We start from the raw sequence: 20,784 nt of genomic DNA on the forward strand, positions 1-20,784 counted from the left end.
ATGTGCTCAGTACATACAGCATGTCATGTCATCTTTACAACAATCCCCAGAGGGAGGTATTACCATCCTAATTTTCCACAGGAAAAAAACTAAGGTGCCAGAAAGTTAGGCTGTGCACTTGAAGTCAGTGAGACCAATCAATATTCTTTAAAATTATACCAAAGACTGTCAAAGTTATGAGTAGGCAAAGAGGTAAGGAGGTGAGAAGAGTCAGATTAAAGCAGCAGAGTGACCTAGGATAGAAAGTTTCACAGGTGTGATTCCCTGGATCCTAAAATGGCCCCAAGGACCATTCCCCAGAAAATCCCTGTGTGACATGGGCCTGGTGAAGGGCACTCCAACTGGAGGTGTGCTGTGTGTAAATGACACGTTCGTGGAGGAGAGGAAGGAGGGTGACAGAGAAACAAAGCATTAGATAACTAATGGAACCCTTCATATTTTCACGTGTGGGGATGTAGTGTGTGTGTGTGTGTGTGTGTGTGTGTGTGTGTGTGTGTGTGTGTGTTTTATGTAATTCTTGTGGATTTGAGGCTTGGAAAAAGAAGATAGTGCCTTCCATGGCTCGCCTTATTTAAACTAGAAGTCTACCTTCCAATCTCTATATAATCTAGTACTTGGAAATGCTGTATTATAACACTTCATTATCATATCATATTCATTTGATTTAGTAAAAATCTTTCCCTTATAGTAAGCCCAAATTCAATTTCCATTAAACTCCACTCATTGGTCCCAATTCTATCCTTTACACCTATACTGAATATGGTATATCTAATTTGACAATAACTCTCATGTTCTCCTTATTCTCTTCTCCAGGCCAAAAAAATACTCAATCACTTTAGAAAATTCATGACCAGACATATAGATCCTTTGCAATTTTAGTTGCTGACTGCTTCCTGACCTGGTTTTTATTTGCTCACTGTGCCTTTTAAAGTGGGGCTCTAGAACTAAACAGGTTCTAATAGGCTGTCTGACCATTAGAGTTTAGTAGGACTATTTATCTCCCTTGTTCTGGGCATTCTACTTCTAAACACATAATCCAACTGCCCCATATCATTCTGTAGACACATACTGAGCCAAGAGTATAACCCTTCCCTTCTTTGTTCTGTTCAGCCAATTCTCTTTCCTCTATTCTGTACTTGTGCTCTTCTTCTGGGGAATCTCAAATCAGGACTTTATTAGCTGCCGTGTTAGAGGTCCCACTATGGTCAGACAAGGGCTGCAGACAAGATCAGGAACAAGCACCCTATATCTCTAAGTAGCTCTGCTCCCCATCCCCCAGCCTCCACTACTTATGAACATTTGGGGACAAAGGGAACTCCTTTCCTGGAAAGTTGCTCAAATACTTTCACTGCCTCTGTAGAACCGTTGAATAGAGCCATCAACTTGGAAAATCTATTGTCTTTGAGTCTCCAACTCCTTTAAACATTCTTCCTGGTTGACCGACTGTCATTTATCTCTGGAACACCCCTCCCTTCACTATTGAGAAGTCAAAACCTATACTCAACTTACTGCATAAAACTGCTTAGGTTTTCAACAAAATAATCATGCTTCTTTCTTTATTAGCACAAAATGCTGCATCCCTCTGAAGATCTGAGAGTGCTAACAATAAATCCTCACAGAAGGACTGCTATAGGTCTTGTTGCTTTTCTCAGGGCACCTAGACTCCAGCTGAGAACAGTGAAAGAGAACACAGGCAGGTCAGGTGGCAAGAATACTAATCAGAGCATCGCCCATCTTTGACAGTGACGCTCAAGACCAACCTACGTTCACAATAGTAAAAGTAATGGCCCTTCCCTTCTGTAGTCAACAAAATCCTAAATTTGAATTTGGACAGTATATTATGTTCTTTTAAGTTTCACAAAGAAGAGGAAATAGCAAAATGATCTTACGATGTAGAATAGAAGTTCATTTCCCAAGGAAGAGGCAGAGCAGTTTGTCCCAGAATATTTTCCTGCTTGTATTTTCATCCTACTACTCTAAATTTAAACTTTGTCTTTTAATGCATAGAATTGTTGAACGATCACATGCAAGTTGAGTACTCAAAGACAAAATGAAATAATTATCTGATTAATTCAATTAGCCATTCTACCCAATTAAGACTCCCGCACTTTTTCAGGTGTTTTTTTTTCCCTCCACAAGTTTCCATTTCATTTTAGCTGAGAAATGTGTGATTTTGAAAAGAACCTTATGGATGTAATATCAAAGATTTTCCTTCCACTGCTTTGGGGGAGGGGAGAACTTTTACCACTGCCTTTTAATGTTTCCCCACTGTAAGGGTTGTGCTTAAATAGCCTATTAAACTATTTATTATATGTGAGAAGGGCACTGGATGAATGATTGTTTCCACATTGCAACAACAAATCAATCATAAATCTAAAAGGTTAACAAGAAAAGCGAAATCAATTTTATACAAGTGAATCATGTTACAAGAGTCAAAATGATATTTTACTTGCTTGTTAGGAACCTGTTGATCCGATCCTACACTTTAGAAAGAGTGAAGTCAATTTTGTGAGGGCCACCGATTTCATTGCTTATTAAAATGTTTAGTATAAACCTTGATTTTGGCTGTCCACACATGTCAGCACATTTTGGTTGAAATTTAATACAAGATTACTTGGACAGTTCATTTTCCTCCGTCTGTGCAATGGAAAAAAAATGTAAATGCTTGGGCATAAAAACTGTTCTTATTATTAAAAAAAGAAGAAAAAAAAGAAAATCTAGTAAATGCCTTAAATAAAAAAAGATTACTGTGCAGATGTAAGCCTTATTAACGTTCTTTGGTATCATGGTTATTTATGTAAAATTCTTTATTGACAGCCTAAATCCACCATTTCATTATTATTTGCTGCTAATACGATGAACATTATAAACAAAAAAATAAAAAAGTCATTTCAGATTTATAACTAATGAGACACCAAAGTTTATTAAAAACACTTGTGGCATCTCTAAAGTGTTTTGAAAATGCCAACCTCAGAAATGGAGACAAACCAAGTACAGCATTCTCTATGCTTGATCTGAGCTGTGCTGATTTACCCCTTATATGTTTTATTAAATAAAAAAGATAAACATAGGACTTAATAGGCCTCTAGGGATAGATGCCACAATATATCACAGTTACGCCAAAGGCATAAAGTGGGAAGAACTGAGAGGCAGATGGAGGAAAATGAGTCTTGCTTAAAGTAATTTTTCAAGCAATTGAGAGTATGATGACGTTCTCTAGGAAATGTCTTTAGAATTACTTTTTTTTTTTTTTTTAAATTTTTTTTTTTCAACATTTATTTATTTTTGGGACAGAGAGAGACAGAGCATGAACGGGGGAGGGGCAGAGAGAGAGGGAGACACAGAATCGGAAACAGGCTCCAGGCTCTGAGCCATCAGCCCAGAGCCCGACGCGGGGCTCGAACTCACGGACCGCGAGATCGTGACCTGGCTGAAGTCGGACGCTTAACCGACTGCGCCGCCCAGGCGCCCCTAGAATTACTTTTATGTGCTCTATTTATCAAACTGGCCTGGGCATTAGTGTAAAGTGTAAAGTAATTTATAGGGCTTAGAGATTTTCACCAAAACATTGCTATGAAATGACTAAACATATACATGCACACATACATGAATGTCCACCTGTTACGTGGGGTTTTTTTTCATATTTATTTTTTGAGGGGAGGGGGCAGAGAGAGAGAGAGAGAGAGGAGAGAGAGGGACAGAGGATCTGAAGCAGGCTTCCACGCTGACAGCAGTGAGCCCGATGTGGGGCTCAAACTCGTTAGATCATGACCTGAGCCAAAGTCGAATGTGTAACCAGCTGAGCCACCCAGGTGCCCCTACACAGGGTTTTTTGTCCATTACGCTACATTGCCAGGGAGTCTTTAAAATAGAAGTCCAGTATGATATCAAAGGGAAGTAACGGAAACTAGGTGTGGGATCTCTTTTAATCTCTACCCCAGGAATGCAACACCAAAGATTTAATCTCAGAGACGCCACAATGCTATAAGTAGCAGAGATTTGGGACTTACGTCTCTACTCCAGCAGCCTCTCCCTGCTACTCTAATATATGGTGACAAATGTCTCCTTAATTTGCACAACAGTTTTCAATTGCCCTCACAGGAGACCACCTTGAAGGAGCGAGTAAAAGGTTTAGTCATGGTTTCTATTTTTCTATTTGAATCAATACATTCTAGTTAAATGGACAATTAATAGGTCACTTCCAAAATAGTGGTGTATCAGTCCTGGTTAATAAACGATCCCAGAGTTGATAATGGGCCCTATGTATTCAGCAAGTCCTGTATACACTCAGCTCATCCACTAAATCCCTTTTCAGGTGGACAGGGTTATATGGGAAGATGAGCTAGAATGAGTCTATAAAAGTCAGTTTCATTCACTGCTTTATTTTTCAGTCAAGTGCTTTAAATGGTGTCCAGAAATTCACTTGGAATGTGAGACAGGAGAAAAGATGGACACACAGAGCCTTGCTTTATGACCATACAAAAGGGCAACTGACCCTTGCCCAAGGCTTTTCCATGTGAAATGGCTCCTAAAGTTCATCTGCACAGTGAAAAATCGTGGTGAGGTCGCGTGTGGATGAGTCAAGTGAAAGTGACGATTGGTCACGGGTCTGTCGCCCATTGTGGCTGGGTCCCTGCCATGTAAAGTGCTCTGTGGGAAAGTATCGGCCCCCTAAAGAGATGCTCAGAAGCCTGCAGCTCATTAAACGGCCAGCATTTGCTGCCTCACTTGTCAGGAATCATCCTGTTGAGCAACTGCTCTCCTGAAACATTCATAAAACACATTCATGGGAGGCAGCAGGGACCTGAATCCAGCCGTGATAGAGCTCTGTACTTCAGGTTGACTCAACTCCTTCTATTTCACTTTCCACCTGACAGAGGGGTTAACCTGAATAAAAGTTTTCTCTGGGCAGTTGAAATAAATGTGCTGGCCTCTACCGGAGTAGAGTAGAGCTTACTGGACTTCTTCATCACACATTCAGAATCTCTGCCTACAAACTCTTACTTGACCTAGAAATCTCAAGATCAAGGTGAACTTTATTTCTTTTTAGTTCGACATTGCTCTTTTTGAGTGTGTATGTGTGTGCACGCTTGCACGCTCTTAAAGTTTTTTCAGAGTTGTTCTCACTCCACCCCTGGACATTTTAAATTTTGAAATTTTTGAGGAAAAGTTCTCTTGAAAATATTTCCTACAACTCTGGTGGGTTCTTTTCAAGATCATAAAGAGGACATGTTTCTCTCCTTTCACAATCTGGACAATTTTTATTATTTTCTATGAACACCTAGTGACTTTCTGTGTTACATTCTAAGTTGAATAGAAATTTTATACAGCACAATTTCTTAGCCTTCCTTCTTTCTTTTTTCTTCTCTAAATGAGTATTGCTACACGTTTCAGAAAGAGCCAAATCAGTCCCTCTGAGATCTTTTATATCAAATGGAAAACAAGTCACTTTCCTTGGTGTGTCAGCCCTGGGTTTCAATGCCATTAGAAACGGCTCACAATTGCTCAGTGTGCTGAGGTCTGATAAATCTCTGGAAACCTCCTGAATAGGATCGCTGTGATTTTTAGTGAGGATTTAGCTCCTTGCCATGGCATTACCAATTAGTTTTCCAGAGCACATTAAATCCTGCTGCTTTGGTTTACAGAATAACTGAGGCATTGCTGATGAAGCATAAAAACTTACTTGCAAAAGCAGTGGGGGATGCTGGGCGCCGACAGGACCCACCACAGCATGCAGAGTAGAATGGTGAGGCACTCAGGAAGAAAGGTTTGGAAGACGCTGCGGAGAAAGCATTGATCTCATTGATGAGCCATTTCTTTTAGACCATATTCAAAATTCTAGTTTCCCAAAAGTCACTGAGTAAAACACTCCATTTTCTGAGCCTTTACTTGGCTGGTTATAACTCTGACTGAAATTAACATTATTCTAAAGTAGCCTTTATCTGTCAAAGAGATTACCACACATTTAATCAAGATGTGGAAGACGCAGTGGAAAGACAAATTGATCAAAACCAAACCTATAATTTTCTGTGTGGTCATAATTACAAGTAGTACATATCAAATACTCCTTTATTCACAATATCCTAGAGCAACACACAGGACAACTATCTGTGGTGATGAATGTCCTTTATCCCCACTGTCCAATATGGATCTATTTCCCACATGGCTCCTGAGATATGTGGCTAATGTAACTGGGTAACTGAATTCTCAATTTAAGTTATTTTAAAATAAATACACTCATGTGGCTAGGAGCTATCATATTATTGAATGGCACAGCTCAAGATATGATACTTACCGAGGAACAAATTGAAAGCAGAAAGTAAAAAATTAAATATAAAAACCAATTTGAATGTTATATGCTTAAGTTTAATTTTTTAGAAGAGATTATATTACTCTACTGTTTATTTTCAGAAAATTCTTCAAAATAGTTAGTTGGATTCGAAAGTGGTAAGAGATAATCTATTGAGCAATTCCATAACAAAATGGTTTTTTTTGTTCTGATCACTTTTACATGTTCAAAAGTATTTGAGAATAATAGCATTTTATCTCAAGAGAAACTAGTTAACCTGAAGATATCTGTGTTTGTAGTATAGGGATTTACCATATATCTGTTCTGCTCACTTTATTAAACTATACTATTCATAACATTTTCAATACACGTACACAGAATAGGTATCATTACTCTTATAAGGAAAGAAATTTTAAATTCCGTTTCTCAGTAGATGATAAATAGCTAAAAAGGATGTCACAGAACATTAGTAAGAGCTCTTCTTTACTGAGCACTTACTATATGTCAGGCTTTGGTTAAACACCTTAAATACCCTATGTCCTTTAGCATATGACATATAATAAAAACGTGGGTGAAAGTTCCTGAAGGTGGACAACTTGCTTTTGCTATCGCATACCCAAAAGAGTACGTAGCACATTGTAAATGTCAGCAAATTTTCAATAAATGAATGTATAAAACCAAGCCTAATAGTTCATTTTCTGTGTGGTCATAATTATAAGTAGTAATTAGTAAAACTAAGAAATAGGAAGCCTCTCTCGACCTTCTTAGGAAGAGAATGAGGATCAGGAATGAATCCCTTCCCTCACCCCAGACACATCTTGAAATATAGTATCATCCATAACAGATGACCTTGAAATCTAGAGCATGACTTGAAAATAAATATTTTTATAACTCTCCCTACATATTCAATGGCAACTTTTTTCTTATTTTAATCATATTTAGTGAATATTATTTTGATACGAATACCATACCTTTTTCAAGAACACAGTAATTTCAGACTTGTATTTTAACCAAGTGATAAGCATGTGTTTATTTTCGCCAATATTTTTGAAGGATATATCAAAATAAGTGTATTGCCCAATAAAAATCTAGGTTCTTAATGCCTTCAAATTGCAAATTAATCACACATGCAGGTTTTTTCTATAACATAAACGGAAAGTTGCCAATATTTGTATTCTTAGTTTTTTAATATCCAAGTTTTCAAATAATAAAATGTTAGTCTTAATGATATTTCAAGGGGTGCCTGGCTGGCTCAGTCAGCGGAGCATGCAGCTCTTGATCTTCGGATTGTGAGTTCAAACCCCACATTCGGTGTAGAGATTACTTAAAAATAAAATCTTTTAAAAAATGATACTTTGAAAATATAGCAACTAAGCAAAGTATGAAAAGGAAATCCATCTTGGTGTTCAAAAAATTCTATAAAACTAAAAAAACATTTTTTTCTAAATAGGCTCCATGCCCAACTTGGGGCTTGAACTCACCACCAGACCCTGAGATCAAAAATTGCACATTCCCAACTGAGCCAGCCAGGCACCCTATAAAACTTTTTAAAAATTTTACTATTATCATAAACTGTTCTAACACTGACTATAAAACCACCAAAGAAAAGATAAATCATTTCATTTTAATATCTTATGAGAAAATGGCACTATTTAGGCAGAGTTACATTTTCCAGTATTCTAGGAATATTTGAAGTACTTTGAAAAATAAAAATCTATTTCTACATATAAAAATTATCACATTATGTTGATTCTCAAGCATTTTCTGTTAAATTATTTCATCTCAAAATAAACACTCCATATAATTAAGTCACGGCTACTGTGCAGTTTGGCACAAAATGCAATGCTGCATTTACATACATGTAATAACACATTTATCATGATAGCTGGAAAAAACACACATGAAATAAGCACACTAGTGATACTATTAAAATAACCATGCGTTATAATATGTACAAATTACAAATTTTATCATTCTAGCTAAACTGTTTCTCAATCTAACCCTATGGCCTAAAAAATATAAAAATAAAAGATTAAAAAAAAAAAATGAGTGGGGCGCCTGGGTGGCTCAGTCGGTTAAGCGGCCAACTTCAGCTCAGGTCATGATCTCACGGTCCGTGAGTTCGAACCCCGCGTCGGACTCTGTGCTGACAGTTCAGAGCCTGGAGCCCGTTTCAGATTGTGTGTCTCCCTCTCTCTCTGACCCTCCCCTGCTCATGCTCTGTCTTTCTCTTTCTCAAAAATAAATAAACGTTAAAAAAAAAATTTAAAAAAAATGAGTGGTTCATTTGAGACAAGCAATCAATTAAATTCATTTGTGATAAACGAAGTTCTGAGATATACAATCTTAGTGCTAAGTTTAACCAAAAGAAGTTTTCATTGAGTAGTTTGTTATATTACTATGTATTACCTTATCTTAATAGAGTGAAGCTATAATCAAAATGACATGCCATCTACAGTAATAAACTCTTGTGGCTAAGGAACTACATGTGACATGACCAGGCTTCAGGTTCTCTTGTGTAGAATTTCCTTACCATGTTAAAACATCTCTTTGACATACATATATTTACACAGTCAATTCATGGTTTCCATACATAAATACACCTTGTTGAAGCTGGTTTCTGTGAAAATTGTTGTGAAATTCCAATTAAGTGCTCCATTTTTTTTTTTTTTTACATGTGCCTACTTTGACGTAAGTCAAATGCTCATCCAGCTGAACCTATGACTGCAGGGGTGTCAAATGGCACTAGGAAATAACCATTTTAAACAATGAAACGCATTAAAGATATATATAGATATATCTATATATATATCTATATATCTATATATATATATATTACAATTTTAAATGTTTGTCAATCATATACTTTTTAAAGGAATAGCAAGAAAGGAAACTCAGCTGTGATGAAAACAAAGTAACAAGTTGATAGATGTGTTAAAACTTTTTTAAGTCTTTGAGGACTACTTAGAAGATGCTCTGAAAAGGACAGAAAACAAGGCAATTTCATCCTCATATGCACTTCAAAGCCCATTAATGCAGACTAGATGAAGTCACTTGATCACTGATTATACTGGGAACAACTCATTATAGGCTCACTGAACAATATTTACGACAATATTTAAGGAGTGCCTACTACATGCCATGCACTGCTATGAATTGAACACACACTGTCTCATCCACTCATTAGCATTCAACCTCAAATGGGTATGCATCTGGAATGTGAACACTGTTTTCGGCAATTTTTTTAATGTTTATTTATTTTTGAGAGAGACAGAGACAGAATGCGAGTGGGTAAGAGGCAGAGAGAGAGGGAGACACAGAATCCAAAGCAGCCTCCAGGCTCTGAGCTGTCAGCACAGAGCCCGATGTGGGGCTCGAACTCACGAGCTGTGAGATCATGACCTGAGCTGAAGTCAAGACACTCAACCAACTGAGCCACCCAGGCACCCCGGCAATTTCTTTTTTAAAAAAGGACAAGAGAAACACAAATATTTTAGAATAATATTTAGTTATTAGCCACGAGAGATCAGGGTTTCATGCACAGATACTGCCAGTTATTCATAAGAGCTGGAGCCCAGAAAATGGACACATCTCCCAAGCTTTCCATAAGAGAAAATCAAATGGACTTCCCTATCAAAAAAAAAACGTACACTGTCAGGTTCGGCATGATGTTAGGTTCTGTTAGCACAATACTTCAGGATACTCCGAATTCTGTATCTCACCAACAAACCTAATTTCCAGTTTCTGTGGAAATCTTGTTACCAGTTATCAATAAATAACTTAAAACTTTTGGAACTAAACTGTCTGAATCCAAATGACTAAAATCACTTATTCACAGAAAACCTCATGAGCTTTTCACTTCTTAATAAGATATTCTGACTTATCTGAAGCCACAGAATCAAAATACCTATTAATTATTTTGAACATTTATCTAAGATGGAGACTTAGAGCCAATTTAATGGTGAACTGGCCTGATTTCTTTTTAAACTTAACAAGATGGTTCTGTGATACAATCATCTCATAGCCGAGGATGGTTACGAGCCTAACTACAGAGAAATTATTTTCAAAAGTCTGTCATTTAGAAAGCAAGCAATAATTTTTAAATTGCTTTTCTGTTGTTATTTTCATTCTTCTTTTGCTGATGGAGAAGAACAATGTGTATTTAAATGGGGTGAAACCACATTCTTCTGATTGTCAGTGGAAAACTGTGGTACTAACTGACTTGAGTTGACGTTTCAAAGAAAGAGTACTAAAGACCACTAATAAAACCTTCAAATAAATTTCAAGAGTCCACTGCAATGCTATGCCAACTGGCAGCACCTTTTAAGAAAGATGGGGAGAAATGAAAGAAGGTTCCAAGTTGCCTTATTAAGGCATCTTTAACCTTTGGTTAAAGGGTAAAAAAACACCTCCAGGAAAGAATAACAGGGAGCTAAATAATTTTTTTTAATGGTTTTAAATGACCTTTTTCAAGTGCCTGGTACATGGGAACCATGAATAAAGAAATCTAAACTTCTGACCTGAAAACAATATACAACTGGAATACAGTGGACCCAAAAATGAGACTCCAAAGAGTAGCAACCAGCAGCCCTGAGTAGTAAGATCTAAGAAATATCACTCACCTAATGAGGTGTGATTATCACACACCCTGGAAGGAATTCATTTATGTGATCCACATGCAAATTTACCTTCAGTCACAAGGGAAAGCAAGTTAAATAAATTCATCCTTTATCTTCCTGCTCATCAGAAAACAACAGAAGTCCACATTCTTTTCCTCAAGTATTTCAGACACAGAAAAACAAAGGTCTTAATGTTCTGGTACAGCTCATGAGAAGATAAATCAAGTGCAGTGTCTACTTCTTTGATGCTGTGCTTTTAATTCTGTGCAGATAATATTTATTGCATCTCTAGCAAGTGCCACACAGTGTACTGGGACCACAAAGATGAAAAAGGATGGTTTCCTTCCCCAGAAGAATTTCTATTTAGTGTTTCTTAACTTACAGATTTATGTCTGCTGGTCAACGAAATGAAATGCAAATTTTTCCGTTTTCCAAATTCAATTTTCCTCTGTAAAATCTGAGGCATTCCCCAAGAGAGAGATGAAATTTGAAAAAATTCACATTGTGCATCCCTAACCGTTGGTTCTCAACCCTGCATACATGTTAGAATTTTCTGGAGTGCTTTCAAAGATACAGATGCCCAGGCCCCATACCAACCGGGTTAAATCACCAGCTAAGAGTGGGCTCCTTAGCACAGCATTGTTTCAAAAGATGCATAGGTCATTATAAGACACGGCCAGGATGAGACCACAGAAAAAAACACAAAACAATGTCTGACACAGCAGGCACTCAATAAATGTTAGCCTTTACTCCTGCCATTATTACAGAATTTGAGATCAACAGTAAGACAACATATAAAAAGAAGCCGCATGGTCAAGACTTCCAGTGAAATATAAACAAGTAAAAAGAAAAGACTATTGTCAAGAGGGCTTTGTCAAAGAAGGCTTTAAGCAGCAACAACATCTTAACCCACACCTTGATTTGGAAGGTATTTGGAATGGCAAAAGAAGAAAAAGAAGGCATTCCAACAAGGAAAGGTGGCTTGAACAAAAGGAAAGGAGGCAAGGTGGGACACGTAGGGCAGGTTAAGGAGACCCGCCTGATGGCTGGCACAAGGCGAAAGGAGTGAACAAACAATGTACTTGGAGGAGCTAAATGTAGCTGATGGAATGAAGGTGTTGCAGAACAGAGTATTTCTATTTGATCTGATCATCAAATGGGGATAATTAAGGTTTTCCTGAGTAGCTGGGTAATATGAGGAAGCAGATAATTAAGGTTTTCCTGAGTAGCCGGGTAGTATGAGGAAGCTATATTTTAGGAAAATTCACCTGGCAGTACCGGATGCGATGTGGTGGAGAAAGGAGAGGCTATATGGAAGGATCCCACTGCAGTAAAGATTTGTTATAAGAACAGGTAATGAGGGCACCAGGGTGGCTCAGTCTGTTAAGCATCTGACTATTCCAGCTCAGGGCATGATCTCACGGTTCATGAGTTCGAGACCCACACAATATTCTCTTGGTATTCTCTTTCTCTCCCTCCCTTTCTCTCTCAAAATAAATAAATAAACTTAAAAAAAAGTTATAAAAAAAAGAAGAGGTAATGATAACCATTTGTGTATACATGGCCACTAGCATCTTCTCTAGCCTCGCATAATGAACAAATGGGTAGGGTATGGCTTCTTCTCAAGGTGCGGGCCTCAGTTCATCGCAATCACCAAATATGATCACTATATCTGCTGCCTCTCCCTTCAAGTGGTCTCTATTAGCAACTCTGAAAAACTGAGCTAAATTTAAGGAAACCCATCGCTTTTTATTTTACAGTCGATGTCACAGAAGAGAATAGCCTAACAGAATAGTTCTTGTAGCTCTCAAATTCTAAAAGCCTTAATGAAGACTCCTCAAGCTCCCAGCTATTGCACTCTGTGTGACTAATTCTTGCACTGGTCTACTCCACCAGGAGACAACAGACCTGGCAAGAACTGTATCTGATAGGGGTTATCCTGATTTCACCCTGTGGCAGATTTTAAATGGCTACAAATTACCTGGGTCTCAGTTTCCCCTTCCTTTGTATTTGGGATGGTCTTGCTGCCTTGTTTGACCAAAGGATACAGAAGAAGTGATATTCTGGAATATTCCAAGGCTAGATCATAAGAAGCCTTACAGCCACTGCCTAGGATTCTTGGAGTGTTTGCTCTTAGAACTCTCCCTTTCATAACCCAAGCATCAAGCTGTCAGAAGCTCAAGACACTTGGAAAGTCTACTTGTAGATTGTTGTAATAGCTCTAGTTAAGCACCCAATCAACAGTCAGCCATGTGAGCAGCCATTTTGGACATCAAGCCCAGTTGAGCCTTCAGAAGACCATAGTCCCAGCTGCCATCTAACTGCATGAGTTTCCATGTTGAGAACCACTCAGCTGGGCCCAGTCAATCCACAAGACTGTGAGAGAAAATAATAAATTGCTCCTTTAAGCCTCTAATCTTTGAAATAGCTTCTTATACAGCAATACCCCTTTCACCAATATTTTACTTATGGTGGAATGGTAGAAAGGAGTCTTTCACATCTTTCCCTGTTATTAGTAGGCTTTTATGGTATGTGTTTGCAAGTCAAATGCTGACTTTAATCTCTGTTCTTATTTTGAAATGAGGACACAGAGGCTCAAGGAGGTTATATGAATTGATTGGAATTATATAGTCAGTAATATAAAAATCTTAGACTTGAATCTAGGCTTTAAAATTACAGAAATGTTGCTAAAACCAGCTCCAAAAACTGTATTTTTAAATTTACCTAATTTGCCATTTTTGCTTTGGAGAAATTGTTGGCAAACTTTTACTATAAAAGGCCAGATAAATACTTCAGGCTTTGCAGGCCATAAATCTGTTGCAACCATTCAATCTGTAATGCAGAAGCACCTGTAGAAAATATGTAAACACACAGGAGTGCCTCTTTTCCTGCTTGAAAGAATGGGACTGTCTTCTGGTTTGAGACCGAATATAACTATAGAATTGGTTAAATACACCTAAACTCAATCCAGCCCTAGGAGAGTCTCTTTAAGAAACATGCCAGCAGTCATGGTTTTTATTCTCTTTCAATGGACAAAAATCTTTCCAAAGAATAACTTACTCCTTCGTAGATTTTAAATTTAAAAGTTATTAGAGATTTAACCCTTTAAAGAACAAGCAATTTTGAGTCCTCTCAAGAGGACTGGTAAAAATTATATATTGTACGTTCTATTTCTGACAGCCACTTAGAATTAATAAAATTGAGGTTGTTGTGGCAAAGTGCCTGAACACGTAAAAGAAACGTTAGAAACCTTGTTCATCTTTGGGATACTGATAAACAAGGAGGCAATTAAGTATTCAGTAATATACAGAAAAAGATGTGAATTTTCTTTCTTTCCTTTTCCCAGATGCTTTGGTTCTAAAACAAAAGTCTAAAAACTTTAGAGGCTTTTTGATCTTTGACTTCAGAGAGAATTTTAGTGCCTTCAGTTTACTGTTCATATAACTCACAAAAATGTGCCCCTGAAATATTCCCAACTAATAGCAGGTTGACAAAATGAATAATGCTATTAAAAATGAAATCAGTTATGGTAACTTTATATAAAGTGATGAATCACTCTGCATTGCCAAATCAAGTACTGACTGGAGGCTAAAAAGAATAAAAGGGAGAGATTTCATTAAAAGTGGAAACATTACTGAAAGTAAAATAAAATACTTTGGAATAAAATATACAAGGGTCTGGTAAGCGTATTATACATTAAGGAAAAAATCCAATTTCTTAGTAAGAGAGTATAAAATAGAAGCATGATCTAATGAAGTCTTAAATAAGGATTCTAACAAGCATTCCCAGATAAAAATCATTTTGTTTCTTTTTCCAATTTGCCTTTTTATTCCTGACAGACTCCAGGTGTAGTTGAATGAAAACTTATTTAACAGACTTAAAAACTGTGTACTTACACTGTGAAAAAAAAAAATCACTGTAATTCGGAAAACACCTTATTTGGAGCCTCTGTTAATCCAAGATAAAGTAGACAAACACTGTATTAAGAGCTACAAAGCAAGACCCCTTGAAAGACATAGTAAGATGTATTCTAAAGTTATAAAGAGTAACAACAGAAATAGGGTGGTGGAAAATAGGTTGAGTGTGGTGTAAGTGAAATATTTATTCCCCCCCCCCACATAAGGACACATTTATTTAAATATGTTAAAGATAAGAACATCTCACTTCTGTAAAAACTTGCATAGCAAAGAATCTCAAAGTATTTTACAAGCACATCTATTACCTGTGCTACTTCCCTTACTTTACAATTGCTACCATTTCTATCATTGTTCAGCAACAAACCTAAGCATAAAATGAGGTCTTACAGCAAAGGAGACTTTTTTCTGGTGGGCACAAGAATAGGAAGAAGGTGGCACACTCCAACAGGGATATAATAGAGTCTCATGCACAGCTTTGGTTCCAATGTATGAGGCACATTCATGGCAAACAAATGTGGATAAAATCATTGTCAACAATTCTTTTAAATTGCCCACAACATATGGCATCCTTTGGCTTCTGGCATGTAACCCTGAACTCTCTGAATCCTATGTTTATTTATACATAAATGTGTACACAATTGTCTGGGCATTCAAACTACTGTGCTCTTTTCTCTTGCTCATTTATTTATTTTTGAGAGAGAAAGAGAGAGAGAGAATGCACCCTTGACAGCAAGGGAGTTGGGGAGGAGCAGAGAGAGAGAGAGAGAGAGAATCCCAAGTAGCGGGGCTGGAACCCCTGAACCCCATGAGATCATGACCTGAACCGAAATCAAGAGTCTGACTCTTAACCACTTAACTGACTGAGCCACCCAGGCGCCCCAAACCATTGTGCCTCTTAAAATAATCCTCAACTCCCTTAAGTCAATAAGAGGCAAGGGGAAAGTTCTAAAATGTTCCTACTTGCCTGCTGGATTTACTCCTATTTTATTATTAAACCTCAACAGCTTCAATACTTGTTTACAGATTGACATTTCTTGTTGCCTAAGTGGAGTAAAGAAGCACATGTTAGGGGTTGGGGTGGGATAAGTACTAAAGTCAGGGGCAAATTCAATGCACATAAATTGCTCCAGCCCAGGTGTTATTCTGTAAGGATGGTAACTGAGTCATTACTAGAAGGGAAGGAACTATTAGTCCTATTCTCTTCACTACAAGAATTTCTCCTTGAATCTGAAGGAGTTCATTAACTTGAGCTGATTCTCATGAACTATGTAAAGTTATTAAATGTTAATATGTTTATATTAATATGTTAATATAAATCCAAAGGCATGTTAAGAAGATACAAAAAATATGCACATGTAGTAATAACATGGTTCAGTATTATCTACAAATTCCACCAAAGCAGTGGTTGAGGTGACAGCCTGAGGAAGGAACCACCTTTGCCGGATTTTCCATTCTCTGTCCTGATTCTGGGTCAGCATCACCAACATTCAAGATGCTGTGATTTTAATCTACCAAAACAAATCTAAAGCAAAGTGGTAGCAAAAATAAGTGAGAAACTCTGGCTTAATAAATCAGATCACAAAGTCTTCAAGTTGGACTAGATAAAACATAAGTGCAATTAGTTTAAGACAGAGTCATGGATTAACACATAAATAGTATCTGGAACCGGGAGATGGGCAAGGAAACGAGGATGTACGTTAAGTTTTAATGGTAAGAAGCAATTCTAACAAGGGGCCAGAATAATGCTACGGATCTGGTTCCATTTCTGTACTACACAGTACAACTTACCTGATAAAATTACCTAAAAAATAAAAAAAAAAAGAACTCACCTATCCAGAAGAAACATGTGCTTTCTAACCCTTAAAAGGAGTAGCTTCAACAATCAATAAATTACATTCAGAAAATTACCTTTATGTCAAATATTTTTAAAATGTTTAAATAACAAATGTTATTAAAAGGCAAGACTCCACGTATTTTGAATAAAACTGGTGACACAACCAAGAGAAATGTAAATTTTTCAGCTTTTTACATTTCAAAGCTCTTTTATATATAAAAACATAAATATTGTAATCTAGCACAATATTCACCCAATAATGACATTAATGAACTTTTCAGGAAGGATCTCTGATGATTCTAATTTACTTGCAGAACCTCCTGGTTTCCCCTAATAAACTATAACAGATCTAAGGATTCAACCCTGGATCTATCTTCTATCTACTACCTTCTATAGCACTGTGCCCCTCTCCAGCCTTGAGAAATACCCTTTGATCTCTAGAGTTTTTAAACTACATATATATATATATATATATATATATATATATATATATATCCAACTGTTTTATATATAAACAACCTGACAACATATAGCTATGGAGAGTCTTTTTCCTACTGTAAATATTCAAAGACTTGCCAGTTTCCAGGGATGAAGAACTGACAGCTATCCTCTCATTTATTACCTATAAAATCTGTGTTATTGCTTAACTGTCATCACCTTGCAGATCCACAGCAAGACAAACAGGAAGGGCAATTTCTTTCCTTATGGACACATACAAAATCACAATCTGATTTATTATTGTGATACACGTAATCAGTTATCACTAGCTTCCGATATTCAATGAAAGACTCGCATAAGGAATACGAAGGTTTGGGACAATTTTTTTTTTTTCTCCTTCACAAGTCCACAGATGTTTCCACTGTTAACTTCTGACAAAAACAAAATTAGCAAGTGAAGTAATCATTGTAGGAAAAAACTGGCCTCTATGAAAATTAAAGCAGCGAACAGCTATGAAAATGCTTGGAAAGCCATACAGCAGTCCAAACATGGAATGCCACAGGGGCAGAGACAGTCATCCGTTTTGTGCAGTGACGATCCCAATGGTCTAGAACAGAGCCTGACACATGGGAGATACTCGGTAAGCACTTCCTGAACAAATGAAATAGATGGCATCATTAAAAATCGGTAACAAAGATAATGAAGCAGAAATGCATGCAGTGGCATAAATCCCCAAGTTAAAGGGCTCTGTATTTCACCAAGGCACCAATAAAAGGAAGTCTGGGGTTTTCTCATTCAACATTTAGTTTGGTACACTCAACTAGACTGGAAAAAAAGTGAGTACTCAATATGCTGAAATGATTAAAAATCCCATTTTGTGATCCACTCCTAAGTAAGGGTCTAAAGGATTAGCAGTGGTTGTTCGCTGACATCTCAGAAAGAAATATAAGGAAATACTGTTATCTTTTCAAAAACAGTAGCTCTTCTATACTCTCTATAGAACATCAATCACTATGTCGTCAGTCAGTTAATTTTCAGGTGATAGTAACCTTGTCAGCACTCATTAAAACTTCATAATTCTACACAGCAGCAATGAATTCCCACAACATTTGGTAGGACAAAAATCTGTCACTTAAATAAAACTAGGGCAATGTTCAGAAAATGACATTCTGTGTCAAATTACAAAGATAAATGAATGTAAATGCTGGTTTTAAGCAGCATATTTGTGGGCACAAATATAGAGAGTTTTAATTTTCTTAAGATGCTTTTGTAGATTCAAAAATTAAACACACCCCTTACAAGACTATTTTTTGAAATAAAAGGTTATTTGTTCAAAGGAAAATCAACCTAGGAGAATCTCAAATCTTCAATGAGGGCTCAATAAAACACCAGGAAAAAATATGTGCTTAAACTGTATTAGAATACTTCAAAGGGAAATATAAATTCTCATATTCTCTTAACTATTCCAAAAAAAAATTTGTATTCTGACACTTTAATAAGTGTACAAGAGTTAATACATCCTTGCAAATTTTTTGTAGTTAGGAGACCCCTTACCCAATAATTGCAATATTTTGAATGAAACAGATATACAAACCTCTTGTTCAGTTATTAAAATATCTGCCTTTGATTTGCATTTGGTTTATTTGAATTTAACCTGTAAAATCTACAAAGGGGAAAACTAAGTAACTTTCTCTGGTTGAGCAGCCAATCAGGATCAGGGGCAATTTAAGAATCCTTAAAAATAACTTCTATGAACACAATGCCAAACCACTAAAAGTTATGCAAATCACCATTTTTTGTTTGAAAATGTTATTTTTTTGTGACACAACATTATTTACTAACTCTTGTCTAGGTGAACCGGCTTTATACGTTTCTAATTTTCCAAACACTTCAAAAATAAGAGAGTGGCCCAAATTACCAAGGAACATAAACTCTGCCTTTAACAGTATTTTTTCCTTTCCCTAGATGCAAAAGGCTTCCCAGGTTCCTTAGGTTTTACACTGTGTGAATGAGACCGCTCATATAATTATATTTGTTCCATTCTGTTAATAACCATTTCAAGCTGAAAGACCAGGACAGGTTCTAAACATGTTAAATTCTATACAGCCATTAGCAATAAATTTGATCTGGCAGTTTGCTGGGACAATGGAATCTGCTGAAAAAGCGTCTATTAGTCATTCTGGACAAACCCATCGGGATTAAAAGAATGAGTTAAGATCGCCTAAGGACGCAGCCAAAAAAAATTAATAATAATCCAACTAGATCTCAGCTTCTGAGTTTCCAAAAGGCTTCCCCTTTTTTTCACCGCACATTTCGGCTGCCCCTCCATACGCTTTAGCTAAAATGTTATTAACCCGTCCACATCCTCTGCCCAATCACACCACTTAGGTTTTATGCGAAAATTAAACCAAAATTGTCTTTCTTTTGATAATTTCCCATTTATTGGTGAACTTCCTATCCCAGGTGCCAATTCAGCTGTTTCAGCTCAGCACGAAGAAAAAGTCGTCTTTGATTTCCTTGCGCCTCCGTGATCCCAAATACTAAGAGCGGAGAAAGCCAAAAGTTTGCGCAACTCTTCTTCCAAAAATCTTTGCGAGCGCTCTTGAACGGCCCCGGCCTTCGCTGCAGACGCAGAAGCAAAGCCCCCGAAGCGGGCCGCGGGAACTGCCCAGGGAGCTGGTGTCCCGCGGCCTCCAGGGCTGGAGGCGGCGAGCAGAAACGCTGAACTTGGGAACAAGACGGGTGAAACTGGTCCAGCGAACCCAGAGATCTCGGGACTAGGGCTGCTCTTTCCCGCTAACCCAATGTGGGGCATTCAGGGTTTCTCCGGAAAGGCCTGAAAATCAAGGCAGCCCTACCACTTGTTGAAAGGAAACAGAGAGGAAGCTGGTGGTATGGGATAGGGGTGGAGGGGGTGTCACAGTTAGTGGTTGTGCCCTATTTACCCGCGAAGTGGCATCCGCACTAAAGCTCGAGACGCTCGAGGAAGGTCCCAGGCCGGAGCGGATCCGGGCGCGCTGGGGCCAGGGCTCCCTTGGCGCAGCGCGCACCCCCGGGAGCTCGGATCCCGGACCCGCCGGGCCGGAGGCGCCGGGCGCGGCTGAGGAGGAAAAGAGCTGGCTCACCTGGGGCTGACGGCTGGAAGGTAGAGTCTCGATCCCCCGGAGCCCGGCCCGGCAGCCTGGCGCCGTCGGCCGAGGGGCTGAGCACTTGGAAAGCCCAACGCGTGCCGTACGGCGCTCCGCCGGGGCTGACCGGTTCGGCCGCGGGGCACAGCTTGAGGGGAACGGGGCTGGCCGGCAGGGGCCGGACCTGCGCGCCGGCTGCCGTGGCGGCGGCGGCGGCCACTAGAGCGGACGCCGGGCCGTGGTGCGGGGGTGGCTGCAGCGCGTGCGGCGGGGCGCCCCCAGCCCGCAGCAAGTTCTCGATCAGGAAACTCTTGCCCAAGTTGCCAAAGCCCGGAGCCGCGGGGAAGTTGAGGAGCGCGGAGGACGCCACCACGTCCCAGTACGCGCCGGCGTGGGCCGCCACGGCGCTGGGGAGCATAGTGCGGCGCCCGCGGGCCGCCTGCGCGCCCGCCTCCAGATCCGCGCGCCGCACCGGGCCCGCGCCGCTCCCTCCCGCCGCTGCCTCCCGCCGCAGCCTCCCGTGGAACCGGAGCGCGCTGAGCCCGGGAAGGAGGAGAGG

The 20,784-nt window shown here is 38.7% G+C and overlaps 1 protein-coding gene across 1 annotated transcript in view; it reads right to left on the reverse strand.

The window, feature by feature from the left end:
* Positions 1-20,689, reverse strand: part of DBX2 (developing brain homeobox 2) — a 35,607-nt gene extending 14,918 nt beyond the window's left edge. Inside the window, exons 1-2 of the mRNA XM_023256974.2 lie at positions 20,223-20,689; positions 5,684-5,779 (exon numbers count right to left, since the gene is read on the reverse strand). Coding sequence (XP_023112742.1) covers positions 5,684-5,779; positions 20,223-20,643 — 517 coding nt within the window. The 5' untranslated portion in view covers positions 20,644-20,689. The remainder of the gene's footprint in view (positions 1-5,683; positions 5,780-20,222) is intronic.
* Positions 20,690-20,784: the final 95 nt, after the last annotated feature.

The sequence above is a fragment of the Felis catus genome, chromosome B4 (genome assembly GCF_018350175.1).
Source record: "Felis catus isolate Fca126 chromosome B4, F.catus_Fca126_mat1.0, whole genome shotgun sequence".
NCBI lineage: Eukaryota > Metazoa > Chordata > Mammalia > Carnivora > Felidae > Felis > Felis catus.